This window comes from Tauraco erythrolophus, unplaced genomic scaffold, assembly GCF_009769465.1.
Source record: "Tauraco erythrolophus isolate bTauEry1 unplaced genomic scaffold, bTauEry1.pri scaffold_60_arrow_ctg1, whole genome shotgun sequence".
In the NCBI taxonomy this organism is placed as follows: domain Eukaryota; kingdom Metazoa; phylum Chordata; class Aves; order Musophagiformes; family Musophagidae; genus Tauraco; species Tauraco erythrolophus.
In genome coordinates this window covers 208,151-219,632 of record NW_028238628.1, presented here as the reverse complement: position 1 = coordinate 219,632, position 11,482 = coordinate 208,151, and the positions used below count along the sequence as shown (strand labels likewise).

The 11,482-nt window shown below is 59.8% G+C and overlaps 2 protein-coding genes across 3 annotated transcripts in view; both read left to right on the top strand.

The window, feature by feature from the left end:
• The first annotated feature begins 1,099 nt into the window (after positions 1–1,099).
• On the top strand, positions 1,100–3,380 carry ATP5MC2 (ATP synthase membrane subunit c locus 2). Of its 2 annotated transcripts, XM_086630918.1 has the most exons (5): positions 1,100–1,118; positions 2,049–2,111; positions 2,634–2,711; positions 2,923–3,080; positions 3,166–3,380. In XM_086630918.1, the coding sequence occupies exons 2-5, from the start codon at positions 2,073–2,075 to the stop codon at positions 3,278–3,280; spliced, it is 390 nt and encodes a 129-aa protein (XP_086487044.1). In that variant the 5' UTR covers positions 1,100–1,118; positions 2,049–2,072; the 3' UTR covers positions 3,281–3,380. The 2 variants fall into 2 exon arrangements, with proteins under 2 accessions (XP_086487044.1, XP_086487045.1); XM_086630919.1 differs by lacking the exon at positions 1,100–1,118 and having other exon boundaries at positions 2,035–2,111; positions 2,920–3,080.
• Positions 3,381–4,026: 646 nt separating this feature from the next.
• The window catches only part of LOC104379355 (cyclic AMP-dependent transcription factor ATF-7), a 68,826-nt gene continuing 61,370 nt past the window's right edge, over positions 4,027–11,482 (top strand). The window contains exon 1 of the mRNA XM_086630911.1: positions 4,027–4,060. The gene's annotated coding sequence lies outside the window, so the exon portion shown is untranslated. The remainder of the gene's footprint in view (positions 4,061–11,482) is intronic.

Here is an 11,482-nt window from a genome sequence, read left to right as displayed (position 1 = left end):
CCCCCCCCCCCCCCCCCCTGGGGGTCCCCCAGCACCCTGGGGTCTCCCAGTCTCGCAGCACCCTGGGTGACACGGCGCTCCCCCAGCCTCCCACATGTGTCCACTCCTCGCACACACGTGTGCAAACGCGCACACATAAGCACACACGGGCCACAGCAATGCACGTGCCCCCGTGCACACACACGTGTGCGCACACACCTGAGCACGCACACGTCACGCATGCAGGCAGACGTGTACCCACACGTACAGACATGTGTGCACACACGTGTGCTCACACATCTGGGCACACACGTGTGTCACACACACCTGCAGACCGACGTGTACCTACATGTACAGACATGTGCGCGCACACGTGTCCACACACCTGAGCACGCACACGTCATGCAGGCAGACGTGTACCTACATGTACCCACGTGCGCACACACGTGTGCTCACGCATCTGGGCACGCACGTGTGTCACACATGCAGACAGACGTGTACCCACAGGTACAGACATGTGCGCGCACACGTACACGCGTGTACACACTTGAGCACGTACATGTCACTCATGCAGACAGACGTGTACCCACAGGTACACACGTGTGCACACACGCCTGAGCACGCACACGTGTCACGCATGCAGACCGGCGCGTACCCACACGCACACACGTGTGCGTGCACACTTACACGCGTGTACACACGTTCACGTGCACACACACACGTGCCATGCACTCACACGTGCACACGCGTGCGCGCACACACGTGCACACACGTTCACGTGCACGCACACACGTGCCATGCACGCGCACGTGCACACACGCGCGCGCACACACGCACCCCCCCCACGCCCGCTCGTGCCCCCTCCCCGAAACGGCGCCCGCAGCGCCCCTCGCAGCCGCCAGGGGGCGCGACGCGAGGCCCCGCCCCCTCCACTAGACCACGCCCCCTCCTCCTGACCACGCCCCCCGCCCCGCAGCTCCCGGCCCCGCCTCCTCCCGGCCCGCAGGCGGCGCCGCGGGGCGGGCGGCGCTCTGGGCGGCCGCAGCGCGGGGCTCTCTGTGGTGCTTCCGGGCGGCGCTTCCGGGCGCGCCTGCGCACTCGACGCCTCCGCGACCTGCCCGCCGCCGCCGGCCCGCCAGGTGAGCGTGAGGGGGGGCACCCCTGGGCGGGGGGGGATCCCTGTGATGGGGGCACGGGGAGGGGGGAGAGAGACCCCCCCCGCTTTGGGTGGGACAGGGAAGGGGGTTTACCCCCCCCCCCCCCTCCAAGGAGCTGGTTGGGGTGGGGGCACCCCCCCCGAGTTTTGAGATGACCCCCCCGAGTTTTGGGGTGAATTTCCCCCAGGTTTGGGGTGAACCCTCAGTTTTGGGGTGACCCCCCCGAGTTTTGGGATGACCCTCCCTAGTTTTGGGGTGAATTTTCCCCAGTTTTGGGGTGACCCTCCGGTTTTGGGATGACCCCCCCGAGTTTTGGAATGACCCCCCCGAGTTTTGGAATGACCACCCCGAGTTTGGGGTGACCCTCCTCCAGTTTTGGGGTGAACCCCCAGTTTTGGGGTGACCGCCCCACTAGTTTAAGGTGCCATCACCTCACGCTGCCTTTCGGGGTGACCTCCCTCCACACTGGGGTTCCCGCCCCCCCCCCCAGGCTCTGTCCCCTCCAGCCCCCACACCCCCTGCCCGGGCTGGGGGGCCCCAGGCCGGGACCCCCTCCATGGCCCAGCGGGTGCCTGGAGCTGCCCCGTTCTCCATCAGGAGGCAGAACCGGGGGGGGGGAATCCCCAGGGCTGTCCCACCCCATGGGCACCAGGGGCCTCGTGAGCTCCTGTCGCCCCCCCGGCGCAGGTGAAACCCCCCCTGGAGCGATTCCTGGACCCCAAAATCCTGAGCTGCAAAGTGCCACCGCTCAGCGAGGCGCTGTCACCCGAGACACGTCCCACGCCGCCGTTCCCGCGTGCCTCGGACCTCCCGTGTGTCCCCCCGCCCGTCCCGGGGGCCACCCGCGTCCCCGAGGCCGGGTCCCACGTGTTGTGGCTCCTCACGCCCTGCTGTCCATGTGTCTTTTCCCAGCCGTGTGTCCCTCCGTCCGTCGGCATGTCCGCCTGTGCAAAGTTGGTCTCCGCTCCTTTCCTCGTGAGTAGTGGCAAACCTCTCCGTCACCCTCCGTGTGCCCTCTCCAGGACAAGGGGCATCTGGGGGGGGGTCTGGGGGTGGGTAACGTGTCCTTGGGGGCAGAGAGAGAGATTCTGGGATGGTTTGGAGGCACCCTGATCCATACGGAAGGTGAGCGGAGCCCGGAGCGCTCGTCCACTCCAGTTAAAGACCGTTAGCCGTTGCTCGACGGTTCCTAATTACCCACGTGGAGGCAGAGGGATGGATGCCAGCCCCGCTGGCACACAGGATCCGTACACCCACCCCTGCGGATGTGGGTGCTCATGTGGGATGCCCAGGAGCTCCCCTTGAGCGGCGGGTGCCGGGACAGGCTCTCCCAGCTGGGTGCTGCTGGCTCCTGGGGTGCCCCGAGGGGCTGAGCGGGTTCGGGGGTACCAGAGGTGGCAGCAGTGGCCTCAGGGGACCCCGGGTGGAGTTGTACTGCCCGAGGGCAGCGTAGGGTGGGGTGTCCCACCCGAATCTGAGGGTTTCTGTGCTTTGCAGGTGAGGAGGAGCTCGCGGGCGCTGTGCCAGCCCCTCTCTGCCTCCATGCTGAGCAGCCCTGAGGCCCGGACGGAGCAGGTAATGTGCCCAGCTTGGGCTGGGGGTACCCGAGGGTGCTAAGCACCAGCCCTGGGAGGGGTGCGAGGAGGTGACTGTGCCCCCTATCCTCTCTGGGGCTCCCCGAGAGGCTGCGGGGAGCTCGCTGGGGGGGAAACTGAGGCACTGGGGGGACTGGGGGTGAGGTTCCTCCCGCTCTCCCCTCTTGCCCACCCTCCCGTCCTCCCAGGAGCGGCCGGGTGCCCACCGCGCCATCCAGACGAGCGCGGCCCACCGGGACATCGACACCGCCGCCAAGTTCATCGGCGCTGGCGCTGCCACCGTGGGGGTGGCCGGCTCTGGCGCCGGCATCGGCACCGTCTTCGGCAGCCTCATCATCGGCTATGCCAGGTCAGGGGGGCACAGCGGGGGGGTGGGAATGGGGGGGTCGGGGGCTGGCTGCGCCCCCGCTGACCACCCTCTCCTCTCCTTGCAGGAACCCGTCGCTTAAACAGCAGCTTTTCTCCTACGCCATCTTGGGCTTTGCCCTCTCCGAGGCCATGGGGCTCTTCTGCCTCATGGTGGCCTTCCTCATCCTCTTCGCCATGTGATGGAGCTGCTGACGGTGACAGAGCTGACACCCCGCTGCGTCCGGTGTCCCGCCCAGCCGTGAATACCAGTCAGGGCGTGGGGGAGAGCCCCGACCCCGGCCTCGCCGTGGGCGGGAGGGGAATAAAGACGGTTTGGTGACGGAGTCTCTCGGCTCCTCGTGTCTCCTTGGTGGCCCCATCTCGTGTCACTTGCCCGCGGCTGGCGCTGGGGCACGGCAGCGGGGCACCACGCTGCCCTGGGCTCGCGTTCTCCCTCTGGGGAGGTGACGGTGCCGCCCTGAGCCCTCAGCCGTGTCCCCACGGGGATGGGGACATGGCGGATCCCCGGGGACCGCCGGGAGTGCCCGGCACCACCGCCCGGGCGGTCACGTCCCGCTGTCCCTGCCCAGGACACCCCGCCCTGGGGGGCACCGCAGCCGGGACCGGCTCCCGGGCAGCGCCAGGGCCCGGAGCGGGGGTCTGGGGAGCTCCGGGGTGCGCTGCTGGGCTCAGCGGTGTCCCGGTGTCCCGCCGGTGTCCCGCAGGATCGGTCCCCCCGGGCGGGTCCCGCCCTCTCCGTCTGGCCACGCCCACAGAGGCGTGGTCAGCCCCGCCCCTCCACGCCGAGACTCCGCCCCCGGAGCCCCCCCATTGGCCCCGGCGCCGTTCCCTCCCCTCGGGTCTCGCGAGAGTCTCGCGCGCGGGGAGGGAGGGGAGGGGAGAAGGGGGAGGCGGGAGCCGTGAGCGCAAGAGGCAGCGAGCGCGAGGCCCCGGCGGCGGCGCGGCCCGGCCCTCCCTCAGGTAACCGGCGGCACCGGGGCTCGGTCGGGCCGCGGGGCCGCCCTGCACGGCGCGGGCGGCGGGAGAGGCGGCGGAGCGGCCGCCGGGAGGGGCCGCGGGGAGCCCCGGCCGGCCCCTCCCCCCCCCCAACTCTCCCCGAGTTTTCGTGAGGCAGCCCCGCCGCCGCCCCGCCCCTTCGCTGATTGACGGCGCCGTCTGGCCAGTCGGCTCCTCGCTTGGCCCGGAGTGACGGGCGGCGCGGCCAATGGTAGTTTAGGGGCTGCCGCCGCGGGGCCAAGCCCCTCCCCGGGTGGGCGGGGCTGCTGGAGGCAGCGAGGGGCCCGGGCGGTGCCTGAGGGGGGAAACCCGGAGGCCGCGGGGGCCCCGGAGCGGGGGAAACCCGGGGAGGTGGTGGTGGGGGGGGGGTGAGCGGGTGTGGGGGTGTCACGAGGGGTGGGGGTCTGGGGAGGCCTTTGAGGCGGGGGCCTTGGGGGGGGTCCCGGGAATACGAGGGGACTTGAGGGGCTGCGAATAGGGGGGCAGCGGGGGGGGTCTGCAGGGGGTCTTGGGGGTTTGGAAATATGGGGGGGCTTTAAAGAGGGGCTGTCTTGAGGGGGATTTGGGGAGGCGAACCCTGGAGAGGTATCGGGGATCTTGAGGGACTGGGGAGGGGAGTTGGGGGGGAGCTTTAGAAATGAGGGAGATTTGGGGGGTCTGCAGGGGATCTTGGGGGTTTGGAAATATGGGGGGCCTTTAAAGAGGGGTTGTCTTGCAGGGGATTTCTGAGGGGTGAACCCTGGAGAGGTATTGGGGAGTCTTGAGGGACTGGGGGGGGGGGGGGGGGGAGTTGAGGGGGGGGAGCTTTAGAAAGGAGGGAGATTTGGGGAGGGGTCTTTGGAAGATGGAGATGTGGAAGACCCTTTGGTGTGCAGGACCCTGAAGAGATATGGGGTGCCCTGGGGGATGGCAGATGGAGACCTCAGGGGGTAAAGGGGATCCTGGGGGGGACCCCCTGGGGTGCAGGAGGAACCCCTTTAACTGGGACACTGCTCTGGTTTGGGCTCAGCGTGGTGGCTCGTGGCTTGTGGGGCAGCTGGGGAGGATCCTGGTGGCAAGTAGAGCTGGAGAGCTCGTCGGTGCCCGTGGGGAACGGGGTGTAGGCTGGTGAAGGGCTGTGGGGTGTTGGGAGGTGGGGGGCTCTCAGCCCCATCCATCCCACCCCGTGCTGTCCCAGGGGAGCAGTGACTCCCACATCACCGAGTAATGGGAGACATGCAGACAGCGGGAATTAGGGAATTCGGTTGTTTCTTCCCAAGTCTGAAATCACAGTTAATTCACGTTGGGGGCTTTCAGAGCTCGTCGGAGGAAGTGCTGGTGCAGAGTCCCTCAACCGTCCCAAAGAGATCAGCGGGTTCAGTCCTGAGATAAAAACCCCTCGTTCTGCTCGGCTTTCCCCATTTTGCTCTTCCTCCCTCTTCCGTTGTCGCCTCTTCTTCGCCGAGTCCCACCGTGATCTTTCTTGATGAAGTTGCTGCTTCTTTCCCCGCTCAGGTCCCTCTAAAGACGACGTTTCCATTTAACATACCAGTTCAGAAGTACAGCATAAAAGCTCTGCTGACACTTCCACGGACTTCCCAGTTTATTTTGCCTCGCCACGGTGCTTGTTGGGCAGGGACTTTCTTCCGCCAGTTGAAGGGCACGGTCTGGAGGGGTTGTCTGGTTGTTTGCAAACTAATTTAAAAATAGTTGTCACTAAAACGCAGTCGTTTCTGGAGAGGAATTCCACAGCAGTTCCGAACCACCGGCTTTGCCGGGCAGTTTTTTTTGGATTGGGGTTTCCTCAGCGGAGACTGGGAGATTTTACGGGGGGGTGTCTTTGGAAGATGGAGATGTGGAGGACTCTTTGGTGTGCAGGACCCTGAGGAGATATGGGGTGCCCTGGGGGATTGCAGATGGGGACCTCAGGGGGTAGAGGAGATCCTGGGGGGGACCCCTGGGGTGCAGGTGCTGGAGGAACCCCTTTAACTGGGACACTGCTCTGGTTTGGGCTCAGCGTGGTGGCTTGTGGCTTGTGGGGCAGCTGGGGAGGATCCCGGTGGCAAGCAGAGCTGGAGAGCTCTTCGGTGCCCGTGGGGAACGGGGTGTAGGCTGGCGAAGGGCTGTGGGTCTGTGGGATGTTGGGAGGTGGGGGGTTTGTCCTGATTCCCTGTGGCCGGGATGGTCCTGTCTCAGAAAGGTGTTTTATTGCTGATCCTAGAAGTTGGTTGAGAATTGAGAGACTGTTTTTGAGAACTTTTTTAAAAGCAGCCAGGAGTTACCTTAATTGCGTGCCAATCCTTTGGTTGTACCTAGAATCACAGAATCATGGAATGGTTTGGGTTGGAAGGGACCTTCAGGATCATCCAGTTCCAACCCCCCTGCCATGGGCAGGGACACCCTCCACCACACCAGGTTGCCCAAAGCCTCATCCAACCTGGCCTGGGACACTGCCAGGGATGGGGCAGCCACAGCTTCTCTGGGCAACCTGGTCCAGTGCCTCAGCACCCTCAGAGGGAAGAATTTCTTCCTCATATCCCATCGAAATCTCCCCTCTTCCAGTTTAAAGCCATCACCCCATGTCCTGTCACTCCACACCCGTGTCCAAACCCCCTCTCCAGCTTTCCTGTAGCCCCTTTAGGCACTGGGAGGTGCTGGAAGGTCTCCCTGGAGCCTTCTCTTCTCCAGGCTGAACAGCCCCAACTCTCCCAGTTTGTCTCCATACAGAGGTGCTCCAGCCCTTGTTGGCTCTCTGGGCTGCCAGTGCACGGTGCCGGCTCACGTTGAGCTTCTCCTCACCCACCACCCCCCAGTCCTTCTCCTCTGTGCTGCTCTCCAGCCATTCTCCACCCAGCCTGTGCTCGTGCTTGGACGACGTTGAGCCTCGTTGTAGCATGTTAAACGTTTCCTCTCCCGTTTGGCACTTCCCTGCCAACTAACTGTAAAAAATCATCGTGTCCACCTTCCTCACCGCTTGGCCAAACTGGGCGCCTAGTTATTTTAATCCTTGTAAACCAATCCCTCCAGCTGCTTAACTGTGTTTTCCCGAATGCCTTCCAGTTTGCCAAGATCCTTCCGATACCGAGCAGCTCGGAGTCGAACGTGGCTTTCATCAGAGTGCCGGAGCTCGGGACTTTCCCTCCTGCCTCTCCGTCCGCCTCGATTATGCGACGGAAAAGCTTTAGGCAAACTTTGTGAATGTGTTAAACCTTCCGCTTGTGACTTGTCTTTCACTCTGACTTAACTTTCCCCTCTTGCAGGGTATTTCTGACAGTAATTCCTACTTGTTCTCGCTCGTATTTCCGTTTTCTCGAGGTTCCTTATTTCCCAGTCGTCTCCAGCGTCTCCCACTGCATGGATTTAGCGCTGTGATTTTTTTTCTGTGTGTGATTTACAAAGATACCGGCTGAAAACGCGCTCGCTGTTGAGCCTCGCTGAGTCCTGCCGTTGGACTTGGGTATGTTACAAGTGTTATTTCGCTTTTTCAGCTTGTTGGCTGGACTGTTGGTAGCCTAAATTATCTTGGAAGTGCTGTGGAGTCTGCGTGGCACGGCCGTGGTGGTGCTTACGTGGATATGCCATGTCGGAAGATGGCAAACATAAAAGGATATGGCTTAAAAAAAAAAAAAAATCAAACTTCTCATTAAGGTCTTTGTTCCCATCTCTTCCGAAACCCGTCGGAGCTTGACAGGAGGAGATGCTGGCCATGGAGGGCGTTCTCAGGATGGCTCAAAGGGGGGTTGTGGACGTGGCGTGGGGCAGGTAGGAGATTTCCCTCGCCCGTTTTTGGAAGATGAGGAAGTTTGAGAGAGGAAGCGCGAGTGGACGGTCGGGGGGAAAGAAACAGAATCCTCCTTCCGTCCTCCTTCGACACGTGGGTCCTTCTTGCACGGTCCACTGGTTTCTCCTGATGAGGCAGCTGGGAGGAACTGGAGCTCTTCTGAGGGTGTGCAGTGACTGGGACACGTCCTTGCCCAGAGCTGGTCGCTGCCTCTTTGTGGTGGAACCGTTTTTGGAATGTTTTGGGAAGACACGCTCGATTCTGGCAGACCTCGCGGTGCGTGTGTTGGTTTTTTGCGGCGGGTGGCAGCGGAGGAGCTCTGGGATGGATTTCCTTTTGGACTTGTTTTCTGCTGCATCACGTGTGATGCTTTTTTGCGTTCTGTTTGGTTTTATTTACGCTTCTGACTTTCTTGGGGCCTTTTTTTTTTTATTATTTTTACGTTCCTGGCGCCGAGAATTGAGGCCAGATTTCCAAAACCGCTCTTCCCCAGTCTTTTAGCACCCAACAACGACGCGTTTTCAGAGAAAATCTATTTTTTTGTGATAGACCTTCAGGACTGGGGGACCTGTTGCTTCCTGTAACTTCATTAATTTTCTATTTTTCCCCCTCCTTTTAAAATAATCTCATTTCTTGGTTTTGCTTTCAAGGAACTTGTCATACAGTGAATGCTGAGTAACGTAGTCTGAGCAGAGCTCTTCATTAGCGGTGATACATCTTAGAATCATGGAATCATGGAACGGTTTGGGTTGGAAGGGACCTCAAAGATCATCCAGTTCCAACCCCCTACCATGGGCAGGGACACCCTCCACTACACCAGGTTGCTCAAAGCCCCATCCAGCCTGGCCTTGAACACTTCCAGGGATGGGGCAGCCACAGCTTCTCTGGGCAACCTGTGCCAGTGCCTCAGCACCCTCAGAGGGAAGAATTTCTTCCTTAGATCTCATCTAAGTCGGGTGCTTGGTCTTGAAACGTGATAAATTCCGCCGCAGTGTGGTTTCACCGAGCCTAAACCTGATTTTAACTCAGGCTGATGATTTAGCGGAGTGGGATTTTTTTGGGATTGCTCCTCTTCCCTCCATGCTCTTGGCACGCTTCGCTGGGCTGGCGGCGAGAGCCCGCGCTGGCCAGGGTGAGTTTTCCTGTCTCCACGTCTCCCTTTTGCTGCTGTGCACGAGCAGGGGCTGCCGTTTAGTGAAATTTCCCGACGAAACCACCGTGTTCGGCTCCCGGGGAGTGGTGTAGGGATCAGGAACAGCGCAGGATCCGGCCCGTGGAGAGCCTGGAGCGGTCTGGAACGCTGCTTTGCTGTCCCACCCTTGCCCAGGAGAACAAAGCGGCAATGGGGACGTGGTGCCAGCCGTCGCGAGCTGGGTCGTTGAGCAAACAAAGCGTCTCTGCCAGCTGCGGGACATGCTGCCCGCTGCGGGTATTTCTCTGGGCACGCTCTGCAGAGCTCTGAGAGCTCTTTGTTGCCGAAAAAACCCTACAAGAGAAGCTGCATGAAGACAGTTTCCTCCTCTTCTCCCGAAAAAAAGATATTTGAAGTACTTTAGGATGAGCCTGGAGCTCAGGAGGGAGGGAAGCTGCAAATTTCACCATTTTGCACAGCCTTTTGCAGTGCTGCTGTTAGTAAAACTCTTGCACAGCTAACTTCTTCTCTTTTTTTTTTGTGCTTATGGAGAACATTTTCAGCCCTGGCTGGCGGAGACCTCGCTCTGAATACCACTGTTACTATTTAAAATAATAATAATAATAAAAAGCAGTCTTTAACAGACTCCAGTGTATTAAGGACTTGGCAGCGCTGGGGAAGAAGCGGTGCCCAAACCAGTGTATTTATACCTGCGTAACTAACCCTACCGCGCCGTCTCGTTCCCTTCAACTGTTTCCAAAGTGGCCAAACCAGACTTGGAGCAGAACATGGCTTCTGGGTTTTCTGCCAAAAAGCTCATGTTGGTGCTGAGTCTGCTGAGATGAAGGGAACAAATCTTCCAATCGCTAAGCAGGTGATGCTTGGAATGGTTTAAAATGTAAACTAGACTTGTTTCCAGAGATACAGCTGGCCGGGTCCGTGGCTGGAGATGCTGCAAATCCTTAGGAGTTGTGACAGTGAGGTTGAGTTGCTGCTGGTGGAGCCGAAGCACTGGGGAGGGAAAGCTTTGCCAGTTAATCTTGCAGTGAAATGTAAAATTTTCTTCTGCCTCGTGCTGCTCTCGTTGCAGCGGGACCCAAGGGTGGGCTCGGCCGCCTTGCACGGGCCCTTCTGCCACCGCGGTGTGAATATTCTCTTTGTTTTTTTTTGTGTGTTAGTAAAATAGAGCCAGAGGAGGAACAGCAGGAGAAGGAGATGAGATCCAAAGGCAGATTGTGACAGCAGCTGGACGCCAGGTCTCCCGGAATTAACGACTGAGTCCCGAAAATGTGACGGCAGAGGCTTAGCTGAGCGTCCCGCAGCGCGGGGTAGATTGACTGCATGAAAACGGGGCTGAGAAAGTTTTGTAGAATTACGGAATCCCAGAAAGGTTTGGGTTGGAAGGGACCTCAAAGATTACCCAGTTCCAACCCCCCTGCCATGGGCAGGGACACCTTCCACCACACCAGGTTGCTCCAAGCCCCATCCAACGTGGCCTGGAACACTTCCAGGGATGGGGCAGCCACAGCTTCTCTGGGCAACCTGTGCCAGTGCCTCAGCACCCTCAGAGGGAAGAATTTCTTCCTTAGATCCCATCAAAATCTCCCCTCTTCCAGTTTAAAGCCATCGCCCCGTGTCCTGTCACTCCACGCCTGTGTCCAAATCCCCTCTCCAGCTTTCCTGTAGCCCCTTTAGGCACTGGGAGGTGCTGGAAGGTCTCCCCGGAGCCTTCTCTTCTCCAGGCTGAACAGCCCCAACTCTCCCAGCCTGTCTCCATACAGAGGTGCTCCAGCCCTCGCATCATCTCCGTGGCCTCCTCTGACCCTGCTCCAGCAGTTCCATGTCCTTCCAAAGTTGTGTTATCCACAACTTTAATTGGATCAGGAGTCTTTATACAGCAGAGTGCACTGCTACAAACCTGGACAGTTTACATGAGTGAGTGATTCTTGTCATCCCGATCCTCACTCCAACCAAGCTGGCTGCAAAGCCAACATGACAAAACGTGGGTTTTGGGTTTTTTTTGTCCATAATCCTAGGTGTGTTGGCAGCGTTTTAACATACATTTTCTGGTGGAGGTGGTGAGAAACCTCCTGAGGGATGCTCGCTCTTCTCCGCGTGGATGTTTTCCATCGTTCTACCCCACGTTGCTTTCTTTTCCTTTGGTTTTTGGGAAAGCTGCCTGGTTTTAATGCACGTAGAGCGCCCGTTTGTATGACCCACCTTTAGGACCTTCTGTCCTTCATCTGTGGAAGGTTTCACATTTTGAATTATGTGAACTTTATCTGGGAAATCATTGCTTTGGTCGCTGCTGAAACGCTATCGTTCCGCAGGCGGAAGGCAGCTCTGGTTAAACAACTCCCAGTAACGTACCGGATTTCTGAACGTCGCTTGTATTTGGAATATTTCTTGCTCCCCTCTGATTTTAGGGCTCTCATATCAAACGACGGCACCGTAATACGCGTGTGCCTTGGAATGCTGAATAAATAAAAACGCC